The sequence below is a fragment of the Vicugna pacos genome, chromosome 17, assembly GCF_048564905.1.
Source record: "Vicugna pacos chromosome 17, VicPac4, whole genome shotgun sequence".
Lineage (NCBI taxonomy): Eukaryota > Metazoa > Chordata > Mammalia > Artiodactyla > Camelidae > Vicugna > Vicugna pacos.
The window spans coordinates 12,459,073-12,478,630 of NC_133003.1; the positions used below are offsets into that span (position 1 = coordinate 12,459,073).

The 19,558-nt window shown below is 39.6% G+C and overlaps 1 protein-coding gene across 13 annotated transcripts in view; it reads left to right on the forward strand.

Moving 5' to 3' along the window:
* The window catches only part of ARPP21 (cAMP regulated phosphoprotein 21), a 425,580-nt gene that overhangs the window by 309,829 nt on the left and 96,193 nt on the right, over positions 1–19,558 (forward strand). For all 13 annotated transcript variants that reach the window (XR_012060521.1, XR_012060523.1, XR_012060522.1 and 10 more), the window contains 8 exons: positions 7,333–7,506; positions 9,250–9,416; positions 10,551–10,592; positions 11,406–11,495; positions 15,434–15,578; positions 16,993–17,071; positions 17,714–17,773; positions 18,490–18,630. Coding sequence is in view for 10 of the 13 variants with exons in the window: in XM_072940966.1 (XP_072797067.1) it covers positions 9,288–9,416; positions 10,551–10,592; positions 11,406–11,495; positions 15,434–15,578; positions 16,993–17,071; positions 17,714–17,773; positions 18,490–18,630 (686 nt within the window). In the remaining 3 variants the exon portion in view is untranslated. The remainder of the gene's footprint in view (positions 1–7,332; positions 7,507–9,249; positions 9,417–10,550; positions 10,593–11,405; positions 11,496–15,433; positions 15,579–16,992; positions 17,072–17,713; positions 17,774–18,489; positions 18,631–19,558) is intronic.

The following is a 19,558-nucleotide window of genomic DNA, read 5'->3' on the forward strand; positions in this document are numbered from 1 at the left end:
GTCAGGTTAGCAATCAATCTGAAAAGGTGACATAAAGGCACAAAATATTCATATGCGAAGGCACCAAATGGTACCCATTAACCTAAGGAAAAACGAAGACATGATGGCAACAGAAACCTCTTATTTTTGCTAATTTATGTAAGGAAAGAACATGAATTTTATCACCATTTCAAAAATCAGAGTAACAATTTGTCAATCTATCTTTGCTTTCACTCATTTTCTCTAAATGTCTCCTCCCTTCTTTCCTGCAAGAAAGGTTTTAATAGCACGAACATTTAGCTCACACTCTGGCACCCAGAAATGCGTCACATTTAAATTAAGTTTCATTGTTTTGGGAATGACACATGCTTCTTTCACTTCTTGTAGGAATAAAGGAGAAAAGAGTGCATGACAGATATGCTGAATAAAATTAATATTTCTCTCCACTCTTTTTTTGGAAGTGCCTCTTCTCTTCATGATGAATTTTTTTAATCATTTTGAATTCTTTAAGCCAGAGTTGAAAATATGCATTTTCTGATAAATCCTTGTTCCATTACAAGGTGTCTCCAATATATATAACTGCACATAAATAATGGGTTATTTTCTTGGCATCCAGATCTTGCAGAAAAGGACATTTTAAAATATTGTATTGAACAGAATTGAACTGAATTTAGAATTCAGACATTCTAACAGCAATGAGATTAATAACGTTCAAGCCAAAATATTTCACGCGTGATCACCCCCCCCCCGCTTCACTGAAATAGTGTTGTTTGTCCCAGGAGATTGTAGTACAGTGATACCGAGGGAAATATTTAGGGTCAGTGTGCAACTTGGTGGGATTCCTGGAAGATCTAACTGCTTAGGAACATGGGTGTTTGAACAAAGTTATATGAGATCATTATCAACAAGATCCCAGCAGGGCTCTTTACATTCCTGGAAAATTTGTTTTAGTTATGCTTGGAATGAAAAGGCAACTTCCCAAGTCTGAGATTCTGGCTTTTTCCTTGAAGATTAGGAAGACACTCATTTCCAAATGTTACATGTGTTCTGGCACCAGAAGTTTCTAATGGATTATTCCACATTAAAAAAAAAATTATAACGCCTTCCTGCATACCCTGGGCGCACTCTATTTGGGAATCATGCAGACATGTGATTTCCTGCATGGCCTCTGCAAAGACGGGTCCTGCGAGTTGTAGAAGTGGAAGCAGGAAACTGGCCAGATGGCTTGCAGGTAACTGGAGGTCATTCTGAGAACTGTGGCTTATGGACTTTGAGGAGTTTCAAAGAGCAAGGCTGAGCATGATGTCCAGAAACCCATGTGTCTATATGATATTAGGGATAAAATCGAGGAAGAAACACACATTCCACTATCAGACAAACTGTTCACGCCATTTCTATGCAGTATTTTCTGATTCACGGGAGAGGGAAGAGATAGTGGTCTAGGGGGAAACAGTGTGTGGGCGTCTCTGGCAATATCCTGAGAATTAATTACACAGATTAGCTGAGCCCAGTCTGTATTTCTAATAGGGCCCTCAGTCACTGGAGGAACACAGGGTTTTAAGAAGAGCTCTGATCCCTAGTCAAAATGACAGTGTTTTTGAGCCAGCTCTGCCGCTACATGGTTGTGGATTTGTCCAAGTCGATGGGTTTGGTATCAGCTAGACGAGCCGATTTCAGGGCTCTTAGCAGGGCTGTGGTCCTGAGTACTTGCACTTATTTTCTAAGTTTGCACCTGGCTGGAGGTTTATGATGCTACCTTGTAAGTGAATACTCATGCCTAGACGCTTAATAGAATGAGGCAGGAAACATAAGATGCCGATTAGCCTTGCATGGGTTTTGAAAGTTGAGGCTATTTTAAAATCCTGGGACTAGTCCCGGTAGTCACATGGTCAAACCCAAACAACCCTTGGTGCTGTCTCGGTCTTGGACTGCTTTGTCACGTGGCGGCAGGACCATTGGCCCTGCTCTCCGTGGCATTTATTTTAGTCAGAGAATTCTCCTTATCTGCAATAAAAAAAAATATGCAAAATACTGAGTCAGTGATGTGATGGAGCTACAGCTCCGCTGCTCCGTTCCCTCCAGCTCACTCACCCGGATGACTGACAGCCTGATGTTTGGATTGCATGAACACGTGCCCAGAGTTGTCTTTTTCAGTTAGAAGTGGTTTCTGTTACCATTTGTGGATGACGACACACTGGCCACACGTGTACTGATTCCGGTAGAGGTGCAGCGGAAGATTCTCTGAACATCATCACACCCTAATCTTTTGTTCTTGCAACATAAACAGTGGATGGTTAAATAGTAAACTTAGCTAAAGACTAGACTGCTGAGACGAGAAGGGAAACCTATTTGAGTCAAGTACAAACAGAGGCAGGTTACATCCGCCAAACTTGTCTTTACACGTACGTGTTATCAGTACATCAGAAGCAGTTTTGTAAGGTAGAATGCTGGTTCCTCCTCCTGTACTGTCATTTTCTGCTTTTGATCTGCTTGTGTGTCTGTTGATTTGTTTACTTTTGTTTTATATCATATTCAAGAAGAAAAAAGGGTTTTTTTAATTTATTTGACAAAATATACATAATATTTATTTTTAGCCATTCTTAAGTGTACAGTACTAAGGCATTAAATACATTCACAATATTGTGTAACCATTACATCTATACTCAGAACTTTTTCACCATTGCCAACGAAACTCTGGACCAATTAAATGATAACTGCTTTCTTCCTCACCTCCAGCTCCTGGTGGCCTCCCTTCTATTTCTGTCCCTATGAATTTGCCTTTTCTAAGTAGCTCACATAAGCAGAATCATACAATATCTGTTCTTCTGTATGTGTGGCTTATTTAACTAAGAATGTTTTCAAGGTGCATCCATGTTGTAACATGCATTGGAATTCCATTCCTTTTTCAGGCTGACTAATATTTCATTGTATGTGTGCACCACTTTTTGTTTATCCAGTCATCTGTTGCTGGATACCTTTGGCCATTGTAAACAATGCCGCCATGAATGTAGGGGTACAAGTATGTGTTCTAGTCTGTGCTTTTGATTGTTTTGGATATACATCTAGGAGTTGAATTACTGGGTCACATGGTAGTTCTGTGTTTAAAAGATAGGTTGTTTTTTCCTCTAATGCTAACTTTCAGGGCAACACCAAGCAAAGCCAGTTCCTTGTTCTCTGAATATCTTTTAAGCATTTGAAAATAGCTACTTTGTCCTCTGTGAGTCTTCTTGTCTAAACTAAAAGTTCCAACTGATGCAACTTTTTTTTAGAACCCAAAGGTAAGATCTTACATCAATCCTGGCTACATTTCACTTATTACTTCACTCAGTTAGTTCACCTCCACATCTGTGGGGATATCCAGATATTTATTATGGGATCCAGTACATTAGTCAGCTCTCCCAAGTTCCCGTCTTCCTTCCTTTGAAATACACTAAGAGAGTATTTAAGAATAATAAAAGCAGAAGTCGTCTTTATCTTGCAGTTGATGAATAATGAGAAAGAGGATACTGAAGATAAAAATGTAGCTCCATTTGGAATATTAAACTTTCATTTTGTTTTGTATTTTTGGGAAAAAGTATTTCCTGTTTTTAGAGTGTGTTAGAACATCCTTGCACATAGTGGAGATTCAGTAAAGACTCAGTATAAAAATGAAGAATTGAAACATTGGCCTTTCTCCTTCAGATGTTTTTATTGAGATCAGACCTGTGTTATTTTTAATGGCACTTGTGATGATTGTGGGGCTGTTCTTGTCTCTAAAGCTTCAACATCAGTTATTTCCATTGCTGAAAGTCTGCTCAGTGTTGATCTGGGTTATATTTGTGTCGAGTTTCTTGCAATAGTTAAGGAAGAAAACATGATATTCTACCTATGAGCTACTGTGTGTTTATAAACTGCCCAGCTATCAAAGTTCAAATAAGAATATTCGTGTAAAATAACTTCTGTCCCTAAAACCCTTGCATGAAAATTCCTTTTCTTAAATATCTTCCTAGGTTCTTCCTCCAAAACAGTTGTCCGGTTATTTTGGCATTTGCATGGGTGGTTCATGAATCTTACAGAATGCCTGTGCCTTGAATTGACCAAAAAGAGTTTAAGTAAAAGGGTAGAGCTCCTGGTTGAGTGTTTCTTATACATGTATTGAAAGAGAAAGTAAACTTATAGGGAAATTTCTTACTGATTTGTTTGTTTATTTGTTTCCTGGGGAAAATTTCAAGCTTACTAAAGAGTTAGTCTGTACACTCTATTCAGGTTGTGGTTGCTCTTATTTCTGAAAGGATTACATTTCAATTACTTTTCTTCTCTCTTCTCTCTTTTTTGGGAGGATCTTCAAACTTACTTTTACATGTCTAAAATATTTTTTAAAACTTTAACAGAATAGGATGTGTTTCTGGTTTTTAAGGGGTGGCAGCATTTAAATACATCATGCAGCAAATTGATGTATCACTTAATATCACCACCTTGCCAGTGGGTACGTTTGCAGTGCTGTGACCAGCTGGAAAAAAGAAGGAACAGTGCTTAAGGGAGAAACATTTCAGTTGTTCAAATAAGTAACTCTTGATTGAGCATCATAAAGAACCAACACTGATTTGGGATAAGATCAGTCATCCTCTGCTCATTTTCAGTAGAAGGACTGTGATAAAAGTGACTAAGTGACCCTCCCAGGTTGCTAACAGAATTTAACTTTAATGTCCCATTTTACGTATCCTCAAAGAACTAAATCACTGCTGGAATTTCAATCAAATCCCGACCTTTCTTTCCTCATATGACAGCCTACTGATTCCTATATGTAACGCAGAGACACACACAAACCCACGAATAGGACACGCCTATTTTATTGGTGGAAATGAAAGGCAGAATATTAAGTATTTTGCCCTGTGCCTCTCTCCTCTCTCCCTCTCTTTCTCATCCCCATGAACCCGCAGTTGCTACTATTCTCAACTCTAAAATCAGCCCCCCAAATAAGAAACAAATATAATGTGAAATGGTCATTATCTTACTCATTTTCCTGATTGTAAATAACTGACAGCACTGTTGATCAATTCCCTGTAGCTTGCAGATTGACTGCCTTTGCTCAGTATCACCCCCTAAATTACAGTTAAAATACTATTTCCTCTGAAAGAACTGCAGTAACTTTTCCTTTGTGCATTTTTATAGAGTCTCCTCTTTCCCCCTGGCCCTACCCCTCCAACTCTAACAATTGACACTCGGCCAGAATATCTATTAACCAATTGTTGGATAAAATATATTTGTGGAGAATAGTTTTACTGCTTTGTGGAACATGGGAGAAATTGGAACAAAGGAAGATTATATGGCAGTGGGAGAGTCAGTTTCGTTTGGGGAGCAGAAAGCTGGAGTCCAGTTGATTTCCTGGCACTGCTTTCTCAGCAAAGAGAACAATTTTAATCAGTTACAAAAATATTTGTGATCCATATGTTCCTCTCTGCTCATTCCCATATGCCCATATTCTCTTTTATCTTGGTGGATGATGACTTTATGATTCAGGCATGCAAGAATAATACTTTGCTCGCTTTAGAGCTCAGTGCTATTTCAAAACGTGTCCTGGTAATTACGCACACACATAGATCCAGGCTGTTCGCGCTTTGAGATGGTTACGTGAATACCAGTTTGCTCTTTCTCTTTCTTCGTGGAAAGAATTATATCTTGCATCCACCTACTGGGGCTGGAATAAGGCATCTGAGGCTCAGATTTGAAAACAGCATTGCCCTGCACCTGCTGGGGTAGCTGCCACTGTGCAAACATGAGCTTCAGGAAGAGGAGACAGAAAGGCTGCGGTGATCGTTGATAACTTCATTTTCTTTGGGAAAAGGAACACAGAATCCAAAAAGCGTTTGGTAATTCCTTCCATCACTGGCGCCTGTTCTAAGGCATATTAGATAATGGACTAGCTACTTAAATAAATCCTAATTTGAAGGCATAATGACTTCTTCTTAATATCGCGTGTTAGTCATAGTAGCCATGGTGAAAGAGGTCAAAACTAAAAAAATTCATGTTACCGTTGATTAGAAATGCCATTTTGGTCCAAAATTCATTATTGCTTCTCTCTCAATAGTTATATAATGTTTAACAACAAAAGATATGCATTCTACAGCCAAATTGTCCTAAAATTTTAATAAGACAAGAATAAAGCTAGAAATTGTTGACTATGTAAGTGATTGAGTTTTCAACAGTTGTTTTCGTCTTACACAGCAAATGGTGTTGTAACCCAATATGCTGTTAATCTAGCCGCAGTCAAATCCGACGAGGAGCCAACTGTGTTCATTGAAACCTGGGAGGGGGCAGCAAGGGGGAGGCAGGGAGGGTTTCTAAACTTCAGACGAAATAACTGAGATGCATTTAGTGTTTTCAAAGCTGAGTACATGGTGGAATGGGTGCGAGTGGTGTTGGATACAGCAGGTGGGCACCAGAGTAGAGTTGCAGCGAAGAGAGAGAGATACAGCTTGGTTTTGGCAAATGTTATTAGGAATCCGTCTCTTTGTTTGCATTCAAGCTGTCTTTGCCGCTGCTCCTGTAGGAGTTGTGAGAAAAAGAAAGTGCACGTTATAGCATGGATTGTTTTCAACAGGCTCAAAGTTTGCAAATCTGTTGAATCCCTCTGACAGCGTTTCTTTGCTGTCAAACAGAATGCCCAGCTGGCGGTGGCATTCCTAATGGGGAGGGAGGGGACGTAGGGACTGCGTTCACCCAGCAACGAGAATATTAGGAATTCTTCTTGCCAAATGGTAAATGGAGGAAAAAAGCGCTCTCTCAGCAATGCCATTGTCAAAGTTTTTCCTTTTTTTTTCTTTCTTTCTTTTTCTCTTTGTATTGTTTTCACTTTTATAGATAAAGCCTCATTAAATCAAAACCTTTAGATATGCTTTATTAGGATAATTTTCATAAAGAACAGCGTCACGGAACCAGCATCAAAGTGTATCGTATCGATCTATAATTAAGACAAAGGCTTTGGTTAGAAAAGGAGGCAAGACTTTTGCTCATAGGTGATCTTGATTCTCATGGAGGCAAACACACAAGCTTGTGTTTTTTTCTTTTTTTTTTTTTAATAATAAGTGCGAGGTTTCACTAAAAAAGGTTAAAATTGAAGTGAGTAATCTTCGGTGCATAATGCAATTGTTAATTTTAGCTCCTTGCGTGGGTGCCGCTCCGACTTGAACAGCCGGCTGGAGCCTTCATTAGAGAAGAAGCCGGCAGCTTGAGACAGGTGGAGCTGCATCAGGCTGTGAACGTGATTTGCGGGAAACTGGTCATTAGTGTTAGCAACCCGGTTCTTATTTATTCCGTCCTTCGCCCGACCACAATGATTGCCATGATGATTATTGACTGTTCATCTTTTTTCAGGTTGACGATGTGTCAGGCTGTGTAGGGGAGTCGCATGGAGATGGGCATCCCGAACTGTTGACGGGGACATGGGACTCCAGTTACCTCTGGTCCCTTGTGTGGATTTCCCCGGTGCAGAAGGACAGAAGCCACTAGTCAGTCGCCAGGACCTACAGCAGGAATTCAGCGCAAAAGGTAAAGGTCTTGTCATCAGATGGCTGTCACCTCATCTGTGTATTTTTTTTTTTGATCATTCTATAAATGTGCCATCGAACTGTTCATCAAAGGCAGCCCAAAGAGACAGGATCTGGAGTAGGGATTCAACTGGCTAATAGTTTGTAAAATTGAGAACTCAGTGTGTTCATTTCATTTTTAAATCTGGCCACGATTTGTTTTTATTGAAATGCTCTGGAAAAAAAAAAAAAGCTAGGGCAACAGAAGTCCCATCTCCTCCCCCTACTCAGCACATTGAGAAACAAGCTGTTTGCCCCCCTGGGAAAGAGAACTTTCTGTGTGGTTAACTACACTGGTCCCCGGTGTCACTGCAGTGAATACACCAAATGGAACATCCTCAAACCTCCCCAAGCCTAAGACCCTTGCTCACTAGTCCCCTGCAGATTCAAACCACCCTCCTTGAGGAAAACTTGGCCTTTTACATTCCCACAATCCTTTGCCAAGTGAGCCTGTGTTGTTCTTAATGGTATCATTAGCTACCATCTGTCCTGTCATGGTCAGTCTTAGCAGATTTGCAACAGAAATTACTGAGTTTTAGATTTTTCTCATGCTTCCTAGGTCCAGTTGGAAATAAAGTTACTGAATGAGTAACTGGTAATTAAACACTCCCAGCGAAACATATCAAGATGCTGATTTGTCCAATAATAATTACCACTGTAATGACTGGGAACCAGACAGTCATTCTTTGGGAATTTTTGCAAAAGAACTGACTTTCTCGGATACAGCATCTCTTTTTCTTTTTTCTTTTTCCCTTCCTTCCTTCCTCCTTTCCTTTTTCTCCTTCTTCCTTTTTTTTTTCCTTAAAAAAAATGAAGAGGAAGTAGATGCTAAATTATTCATGAGCCTCGTTTGACAGCACATCAGAAGGGGAATTGTCAGGGGTTTTATGCAGGTAGGGAGAAAAAATAATACCAACCTCACACTTTCAAGAGCCATTTCCAGTCTCCGTGTAGTCGTCTCTTGTGAGCCTAGTGTATCGGAGCTGAGTTACAATATCTTCATTAGAGCCACTGGCCAGAGACCTCCTTCCGCAGAATCTGTGAAACACCAGCAACCCACAGGGGCTTGAGAGACAGCTTCTGCTTTTAATCATGCAGCTGCCAGTTTGAAGCCTGAAACTGTTGTCCCTGAAAGGTTTATTGCCAAATTTAGATCCTATATTCATACTGAATTATTACGTCTTAAATCGATTTCTGCACCTTGTAGAGTGTCCCAGACCCCTTATTCCCAGGGAAGTATGTCCGTGGCTAAAACTTGCACCTCACGTTTGGGTCATCTCAGAGGTGGTTCAGATCTCCAGCACCACCTCCTGACTCAGAGGCGAGGGGTCATCTGTTCAGGAGTTGGGGAAATACTCTGTTTTTCTTTCTCTCCTACTCTGCAGTGGGGCGTAGGGACTGGGAGATGTGTGGGACTTCTGTGTCTCTATTTAAGATGCTTTGAGCCACTTTGATGGCAAGGTGATTTCACAAGTATGTGTGCATGTGTGTGGAGGGGCGTGGCTAGGATGTTGGAATCTGCCTCTTGGGTTTGCCTCGGGTACTTGATTTGATCTTGTTTGATTCTCCTTTTGTACACAACCGGCCAGGAGGCTGGAGTTGCTCATTTGTTTCTGAGTACAAAGGGAGACATCGAATACCTGAAGAATAATGGTAAATACTTCACCCTGCACTGACTTTATTTTTTGACATCTTAACCTTGTAGGGCGTCAAACGTTGTTACTTTAATTTGCATCTGGGAGGATGTCTGAGCCAGGAGACCTGAGTCAGGCCATAGTGGAGGAAGGCGGGCCTGGGCAGGATGCGGCCACTCCGGAGAATGGCGTGGTTAAGTCCGAAAGTCTGGATGAAGAGGAGAAACTGGAACTACAGGTGAGCCCAGAGAAACCCCATTTCTCATAGCACTGTGTGCAGCCCTTTCTTTCATTTGTAGGATACTTTGAAGGTTGGTCAGTTGGTTGGCTTTTTATAGTTTGACCAGTAAAATGAATGGGAAATCCATAAAACAAATCCTGGCTCTTCCCAATAGTCACTTTTTTTTTTTTTGGACCACACGGTGCATTCTGACCAAAATGCCTTTTGAAACAGGGAAAAAAAAATCTCAAGAAGATATTTAATGACTAAATTTGCTCACAGCAGCTCCATATTTAACTTCCAGGTCACCTCGAAGAGCTGTGGAGGGCTGCTTCTCCCGAGGCAGCTTTACACTAGCTGAGTTTTATTTTTATCTTTTGAACTTACTCATTTTTATTATGATTGTTGTTACTGCTTTTAATGGAGGTACTGGGGATTGAACCCAGGACCTAGTGCATGCTGAGCATGTGCTGTGCCCCTGAGCTCTACCCCAACACTAGCTGATTTTTAAAAATGAGCTTGTGTTCCATGGAATGATGACGGCCAGCTCATGACAGACAAAGAAAAATTGTCTTTCACCTTCCTGGGCAGGCTAAGCTTTAACTCTTAGCAGAGAAGCCTAGAATTCCCAGCCAGAGAGAGATAGAGAGAGAGAGGGAAAGAGAGAGGGAGGGAGGAAGGGAGGGAGAGAGTTCTAGAAGGGGCAGGGAGGAGACTGGGAAGGATTGACGATACTGAAAAAATGATATAATTACATACTCATGATTTACGGGAGAAGGAGATGTGGTAGAAGGCAAACAAACTGTCCTTGCAAATAGCTTATATCGATTTCCTTTGAACCAAATTGAGAAAGTGTTAACTCTTTTTATATAAAAAGTGAGCAAAGGCAGACAACCACATATTGGCCAAAAGCCTTCAAGGCTGGCTTTTGCCCCCTCCAGGAGCCGCTGTAAGGAGAGCACACTAAAAGCTAAATGGTCAGAAGCGTGGGGGGCGAGGGCAGGGGCGTCCCCCGGGCGGTTCTAATGCCTTGTTGCTATTACTACTGATTTCTCAGCTCCACTGACACCTTTTTCTCTCACTCTCTCCCCGCTCCCCTCTCCTGGTTGTTGGTTTACTGTTTGTTTGCTTGATTTTGTTTCTAACGTACAGAAGCGCCTGGCAGCTCAGAACCAAGAGAGAAGAAAATCCAAGGTAGGGTTCTGGACTCTCCGCCCTGACTCGCTGTCCTGGATGTCAGTTGCGTATTTCACGTCGGGGTCAGAGGACCGGCCAGCACAACTCAGACGCTTGTGCGTGCGTCCTGCCTGCGCTGGTGCTGACTGCGTTCAGTGGGCGTCCTGTTGATAGCTCTCTTTCTTTCTCGCTCTGTATGCTTCTTAGAGCATTTCTGGTTCACAGAGTATATATTTGATCCTGTTTTCACACTGGCAGATTTGATGGTGCTTTTCAAATGAATAGCCACTTGTTTTCTTTTCATTGAACATAAAGTTTGGGGGAAGTGTTTTAGTCTCCCCAGTTGGTTTCTGCCTTGAAGTAATCAGGTTCTGGGCTCTACGACCCAATCTTCAGGTTTTAGGACATCTTTTCAGTCCAAATAGCTCGCAAACTCAGTTTTAGTGGAAATTCATTTTTTGTCATCTTTTTCTCCTTATGTTTTCATAAAACAGCCATAGTGCATTCTTTGTATGTTTCCGGTGTGATGGGCACAGTTTGCTAAGAGTGTTCCTTAAATTCACCCTTTCGCATTCTCCTCCGCTTGCCTCCCCATGAATGCAGGGGTCTGATGCTTTGAGCCAAGGAAGACATTGCATCCCTATGAACACAGGGATGTGATGCTTCAAGCCAGTGTAGACAGCACTGAGCAGAGGATTTGAAGCTTGCTTGCTTTTAAAAAAATCTCATTTGGGAAGGTCGGGAGAAAGTGGAGATGATTTGACAGCCTGAGGCTATTTCCTGTTGGTTTTCTTTATTTTCCTTTCCTTCCTGTTTCTTTCCCCTTCCCAGTCAGGAGCAGGAAAAGGTAAACTGACTCGCAGCCTTGCTGTCTGTGAAGAATCCTCAGCCAGACCAGGAGGCGAAAATCTCCAGGATCAGGTATGTATACCCCCGTCATGATCCATCACTGCATGCACGGGATCCACCTTGTCTGCATGAGTATGAATTTGGCTTTAAATAGTGTTTTGGGGGAGCCAAAAAAAAAAAAAAACCAAACAGTTGAAGAAGGAAAACGTTTTCTGGCTTCATCCCCTGTCTATGAGGCATTCTAAATTAGTGGAACAGTCTGTCACAAAGTATCACCTTTGTTTTTTTTCCAGACCCTCTGAAAACTGCAAATGGAAAGGAATTCAAAAGAATTTAGATTAAAACTTAAAATGTAAGCACGGTAGTGCTGATTCTCCTCAAAGGCTCTCTCTTGATAAGACTGAACCAAATACAGTCCTAAATATCCCATCTCCTTCCGTACTGGAGATCCTTACCTCTCACCTCCCCAAAATGCACTTGCCTATAAGAAACACGACTCTCGGGCTCTTGTGAAATTTCAGAAATCAGTGAATAAGGTGCATTGAGCTTTGGAGATACACTATTATGGCCTTTGGTGGAGATTTCTCAACTGGAAAAATTGTCCAGAAATAAATCTGAGATGATGGTGAATTTAACTTACTATTATTAATATATTGCTGCATATACTTACACATAGTTTTGCTCCTTACAGCAAGACTATTAAGCTCTAAAAATTCAGATTCCAAGAAAACCGTTCTGTGATGAAACAGGAAACCTCACATATTTATTTTTGTTTGCCTTCTAGGCATCGTATTAGCTTTTATAAAAATGGTCTTGCTGCTGGAATTTTTCCTTATTTTCTCAGAGGCTGAGAGCAGTCAAGACAAAAGTAAAATGATTTATCTGAGCCCAGAGGAGGAAAAATTGATTAAGATGGCATTATTTTTGTTGGGCCTTCTTTTGCTTTTTTTCTCCTTACTTTAATTAAAAGACTAAATTCTCCTTGTGGAAACAGAGAGCAGTGAGAGCACTTTCTTTAAAAGGACCAAAAATAAATTCCTCATAGACTTTGTCCTAGGAGTATTTTTTTCCCCAGCCTCATTTCCTTAACACGCCACCCATGTCGTCAGGCGTGGACAGGCTAGCTTTCAGTAGCCGTCACTATGTTTCATACACAAGCTTTACTTCACTTGGGCTCTGAGAGACGTGTGGCTTTTGTCGAGCATTTTATGTGTGCTTCTGTTTTCAGTGGAGATTGAAAAGGGGGGAATAATATGAAATTGCAGCTTATGTTCTTCCACGTTGAGTGATGGCTCATAACGTACTGCACACGATACATGTTAACTCTGCAGGATGACAGACTCTGGGAGAAGTCATGCCCCCATTGTCCCCCACTCCTAATGCTAGGCAGAGGAGGACAGCTTTTAGAGACTTAATCTGCTTTTTATCCCATTTGACAAGGTCAGGAGGAAAGTTTTTAAGAACTCATCTGTATCATAGTGCCCGTCCTGGACCTAAGTCTAGCTGCTCCATACAATTGCTGCAGAGAAATACGAGGCAAACGGGGCTTTGTTTCTGCAGGTTCCAAGCTGAGTAACCAAGACTAGCTTTGTAGGAGAGAATTAGAGCTTGCAACCCTCTCTTTGGACTGGCTGAGGAGTGGTGGGAGCAGGGGGCTGACAGAAAATACCCAGACACACATAAGCAAGTAGCCGTGTTACTTTTTTAGAGAATAACGCAGCAGACCTTTGGGCTTGTAAGCAATCCCTTCTTTAGGTACCACTGGCACTTCCAAATGTGGGAACTGAATCCCAGGGAACACTGGCAGAAGTATACAGTATACGGATTGTACTGCTTCCCCAATGTTTGTATATTCACAGTATTTGGAAAACTGCCTTCATTTTCCTGCGTGGGAAAAACTCTTGCTACCTGTATTACTTGATCTCAGACCCATAGCTGATGGTTTAGTCTGTCCTTAAGTTAAAGGAATTTTGCTTTTCTAATGTTATACTATTTACCTATCAGTGTATTACTGCAACTTGAATCATTCTTTTACTGTTGTTGGATATAAACTTATCCTGTACCAATGTATTTATTAACACTTGTATTTTATTATTGAGCATATCAATAAAAATATTAAAAAATCACAGATTGCTTTTTACCAACTCTATAGCACTTTTGTGTGTTCTTTCAACACCATAATGTGTAGAAAAGACAGGTATTTTTCTGACTATAGCATCTGTCAACACATGGTGTGAGTTTGTACTTTTTTCTTTGTGGTAAATGATGTCCATTAGTCTCTGCTCTTGCATTTGTATTTCCAAGCCTCTTTGATTTTAGATTCAAATTTACAGAGGCTGGATGGTTCAGTCGGTTTTGAAGAAGCAATGAGACCCCCATGGCTTGGTACCCTCAGTCTCCCCTCCTGATCACCTGGCAAATTAATTCTTCTTCACCCTCAGCCAGAAATGGTCCAGCTGTTTCCTTAGCAAGTGGACGCAAATCATAACCCTAAAGTCTGCCTGAATCTTTGCAGACTAAGACATTTCTGTCCCAAGTCATGTGATAAAAGGCCCTATAATCAAGTTACACTCAGTTTTACATGTTTTGCATTCGTCCACCCCCACGATAAACGTGTGGATATCAGGACCAGTTAATATAAATATTTAGTGTGAGGCTGTGTTTTATTTCATCCTCTATATCATGCGTCTTTCCCACCATGGTGACTTTGTATTTCCAGCCCAAAATACAAAGGGAGTCCCTCCCAAAAAGAAACGTGGCTTTGGAGGACTTTTTCTTTTTGCTTCTTAGATTAGCTAGGTTTACCAAGAACCATTCAGAACCCCAGATTGGCCATAATTTGAGGGTGCAGAGGCATCAGTTTAGTCACATGTAGAGGAGCATTAATTTAGTTTTTAGTGAGAAACACTATTAGTCATTGGGAACATTTTTTCCTACATCATAAATGTTAATGTCACTAGTGAAAGAAAGCTTTCCCATCAAATGAGATCTTACATAAGAACCAGTGGGCTTAATGTTAGCTCATTTGTCATAGTTTTAATCATAGCATAGTTTTTTCATAAAACTGAAAAACATAATTTGGCTCATTCTTCTTCAAAACAGTGAACATACTATCCACCAAAGGCCTGATCTATGAGTTAATGCAAAATGATCTGTTTTTAGTGCAAAATAAATAAGTAGAAAAGTGGATCCAGTCCCAATACTGTAAATGGTCAACCAAGCATCAGTTCAAGAGAATCTTACATTTTGAAAGAATTAACCGATACCGGAATTTAAATAATATTAAATATTTATATACTGTTGATGGAAAATACAGTTCTATTTTCTACCTTTTCTAAAAGACAGTGCTAATTGTAACTATAAATTATGGTGATTTATTAATAGCATTTTAAAACAGTGTGTGATAATAATTCATACCCAGGATTCCTGCAATTACATATCTTGGTTTTCCATAGTGATAGAAATCATTGTTCATGTAGTTCTAAAACAGAATTTTAATTGTAAATTGGCTGATATGGCCTCTCTTTATGTCTGTTCTATCTGTAATTACGATTCGTAATATGTCTGTCTGTGTTTATGCCAATTTCTCCTTACAAGGAATTACAGAAAACAATTGCAGAAGCCTCTTTTTAAAAAATTTTTAAGACATGACAGTAGCTGTGATACAAGCTTATTGATGATCAAGAAATTTTTTTCCTAGGTGTTTAAAAGTAAACCTGTAGAGAAAGTAAGAGTTGTGATCTACGGGGATTTAACTTGCTTAAGGTTAATATTCATGAGGCAAAGTTTTAGTGCCAGATATTTCTCATGACCTTCCATTGACTTCCGAAGTTTAATTCACCTTAAAGGGCAATTATTTTTCTGACAGGTTTAATTTTTTAAATTTAAGGGAAAAAAACAAACCTGCACCTGGCTTTCATTTTCCTGTTCTTAATCATCTCCATACAAAATGGAAACCAGACAGAGATTCTTAAATCCATCCCTAAATTATTATATTTTTTCCCCAACAGGATTCAATTCATTTACAGCTTTCCAGTTTTCCCAGCCTGCAAGAGGATGATAAATCTAGGAAAGATGACTCTGAAAGAGAAAAAGAAAAGGATAAACACAAAGATAAAACCTCTGAAAAACCCAAGATCAGAATGTTATCAAAAGGTGACTGTGAAAATGTTTCCTTAACTTACTCAATTTGGACACACAGATAATCACAGTGATACATTCCAGGTTTTACACGCATATTCACCTCCCACCAAACTCTGCGTGTAATTTTATATGTGGACGTGTGTGTGTGTGTAAAAAGTAATGTGAACTTGATTGTTTCTTTTCTGTTCGTAGTGTCATTTTTGTGTATTGACAGAGGTTATCTTTAGGATCGCATATTTCTTTGGATATTCATTTGGAGCACCTATTTTCAATGAGAAGTTTGTACAATGGAGTAGTATAAATCTGCTCTTAATTCCAGTTTATGAGTCTAACTAACTTGAATTGATGAACAGTAATGATACCCAGTTTTATATCTTAACTTTCATGCCTACCTTAAAAGATGGGTAGTGGATTAGCAATTCTCAATCAAGAAGTGATGTTGTCCCAAAGCACGGATCAATGGAATACATGATTACTATTTTATCTGGAACAGATGGATTTGGTCTCTGCAATCTGTATGTTGCCCCATAATGCCTCATTTAAAATATACGCACTTCTACTTCAATGAAAGGTCTTCCCCTAAGTCCTTCTTTCTAAAACCCCAAACTTATAATCCAGACTTTTCGAATTGCCTTACATATAATTGTACAAAACTAAAAGAAAACAAAAGTAAAAACAAAACTAAGTTGAAATGAATTTCATGAATTAATAGCTTTGCAGTAGACTATTTTTTTTCTAAATAACAGAAAGACTAGGGCATCTGATCAGCTGAGAAATGACAAGTTCTTCTAAGGTTATGCTCTGTAACCATGTACCTGCTTATAATGATTGTCTCTGCTGCTGAATATCTAAAATCAAGGTGTATCCAAGAGTAAAGAACTACGGTTCCTAAAATGGCTTTAGAAAGTAAGCTTTTAGCCAGCATCAGAAGGTTTGAAAGACTTGGAAATATTCAGTGCCCTCCCATACTTTGTAACGATGAATATTTAGATAGTCTTGTAACAGAACTTTCAGTTTTTGCCTTCTGGGTTTTAAGAAAGAGGGTTCCATGGGATCTCAAACTCTTAAGAGCTCTCTCTGTGGGCTGGGAGTACATCTCCCTGTCATAGGAAGGTCGTGACCTTGCTGACTGACAGCACAGAATGAACATGTGGCATTTGACTCCACCCACCCACCCACCCACCCAGCCTGTGCCCACTTCCTCTCCTTTGACAGTTGGATCTTTGCACACTCGGAATCAACTAGGTGTTCTCTGTCCCTGAATCTAATTTTCATTCTGATGTAATGTTGCCAGGTTGCCAGTTTTGTAACATGTATCTTTGACACCAGTAGCTTCCCCTAAAATTTACCTGAGTGTCAGGGAAACCCTTTTCTACCCCATCTCCCCATCCTGTTTCTGACAACTCCACCCTGCTGTTTGTTTCAGATTGCAGCCAAGAATATACGGATTCCACAGGCATAGACTTACACGAGTTTCTGATTAACACATTAAAGAATAATTCCAGGTAAATTATTAAATAAACCTCTTATGTTTAGAAAAGTCAAGTAGAATATCACAGTTAAAGTCATTAATCGAAATACTTCTAAGAAGACAGTTGTAAAATGCAGGCACCTTCTCTGATGTCTTAAACTATGTTTTGTATTTTCTTTTCTGCTAATAATTTGCATGTTTACTGTTTATAGATAGTCTTAATTCCTGGGTGCTTATCCAGTGAATAAATTATCATTTACAAGTTTTGCTTTCCTGGTCACAAAGAGATACTGATGAAGAGGGAAAATAGAGAATAAGAATCAATGTCAAATAAACCAGTTATGCTTCAAAGCAGTTCTAAGACCATCCACTTGGGCTTGGCTTTGTTGCAGTTTCTTACTAATTCTTACTAATTCCAAATACAAAATTTACTTGATGTGTTTTATGGAGCATGTCTTTATTAACATTAAAAGCTACAAAAGTTTCAATATTACAAAATACTTCACAAATGCGATGAGAAGTAATCTTAAACAGCATGTTCCATATGAGAAGAGTTAGATACTGACTTATAGCCACACACATGTAAAGCATCTTTTCCATACACATAAATGAACTTGTTAAGTCTTTGGGAACGGAAAGTACATAAAACCTTTTCATTTTAACATTTATTTTTCAGAGACAGGATGATACTCTTGAAAATGGAGCAGGAAATTATTGATTTCATTGGTGACAACAAGTACGTTAAATTGCAATGCTGGTTAATTAATCTGATGTGTCTTGGTTTGGTATTTGGATTCAGTTACTCATTCTGGAAAGACTTAGGAATAGATAAGACATTATTTAATATGTTTGCTGACTTGTTAAATAGAGGTGCTATTAGAGGTAGGAGCTATGTGCTGATGGGAGTTGTTGCTTAGACCATGTGTGCTCTTGCTTGTTAAATTCCTGATAAAATGGCTATAAACAGGGGCCCCTGATTAGCATAGAGTAGCAGTAACAAGAAGCGACCCTTTTCATTTTATTGTAGTTTTATAATGCGCTCCAGCTGGCTGTAGTCAGTTATGTCTGGAAATCATCGAGCTGCTTTCAGTGTAAACCTTGTCATGACACATGTCCAGATAGGCATCTGCAGTCCCACATTATGGCATATCATTTGTCCTGTTCCTGGCTCCGCTGATAATGTATCCTGCACTAAAACAGAACACTTTCCAGTAGACATGAAGTTTTCAGTGATCTGAGAGATGTGCAGCTGTGAAACAAAACCACGTAACTTAATCAATACATCTATCATTGGAAAATTTGTCTGGAAATGAGGACATCGAGTGATGCCAGAAATGAAATAAGCTTGATGGTTTGGATGAAAGAGAAACGATTTTGTGCGTGTACCTATAATATGTGCTGCAAGCCAGAAAGGGAAACACTGATTCTGCCGTTTTTTGTATTCCTTTCCAGTAATCACTATAAAAAGTTTCCGCAGATGTCTTCCTATCAGAGGATGCTTGTGCATCGAGTGGCAGCTTACTTTGGGTTGGACCACAATGTGGACCAAACAGGGAAGTCTGTTATCATCAACAAGACCAGCAACACGAGAATGTAAGCCCCTTCACTGTATTTACTTAGCATTTTCTTTTTCTCTTGTGGATTCATTTATAAGAGCACAGTATAAAATTCAAGATACAATGGCATTTAGAATGTGCAGTGTTATTTATCTCTTGCTCTTATCAGTAGTCATGTGGCATTTATCTTTGGAGAATTATCTGAGGTTGATACAATTTAGGCAACAAAGTGTATTTATTCCCAGATCTTTTACACAGCTCCTGAAGCACAGTTCTCTTTCTTCCTCAGTGATCTGTGTGCTTACGTACAAAACATGGAACGCTTTATGTCAAATTAAAAATAACAGACATTTTAAAGGCAACAATGACATATACAGGACAATTGTCCTTTTCTTTCTTTTTCTGGTTTATAGACATCTGTCTTATTGTGGCTTCTAGAGTAACAAAAAACTGCAAACCTAGGGACAGAAGTCCTGCTTCTAAGACCCAGAGCTTGCACTCATTAGCTGTGTGACTTGCAGCAAGTCTTTTGAAATTTACTATCTCAGTTTTTCTCACCTGTAAAATGAGAGCTTTTGAGTGCATAATATCTAAGTTCTAGCTCTAAAAGGCAGATGGTTGTTTGGTTTTGCTCCTTTCAATAACTGTTTGCTTCTAGCTCAGAGTCTTTTCATGGTCCCACTGAGTCACAAAAAGTGTAAGATGAGTAATCATTTGCTTTGGAAATTTGAAACCGTGTCTCTTGACCCCCTGTAACTTTTAAGTACTATGCAAACCACTTTTATAGCACAATACACATTAAACTGAAAAACTGTCCCTATATAAAAGCATTCTCATAAAACATCTGTGTGTTATAATTTCCTTTTTACAGTGTTTGGTAAATTGTGTAAGTTGCATGGTTTTAGGAATGCGGTGGCAGTGAAGGGAACTTTTGTGTCAAGCATGGCAGCACGGTTAAAACATTC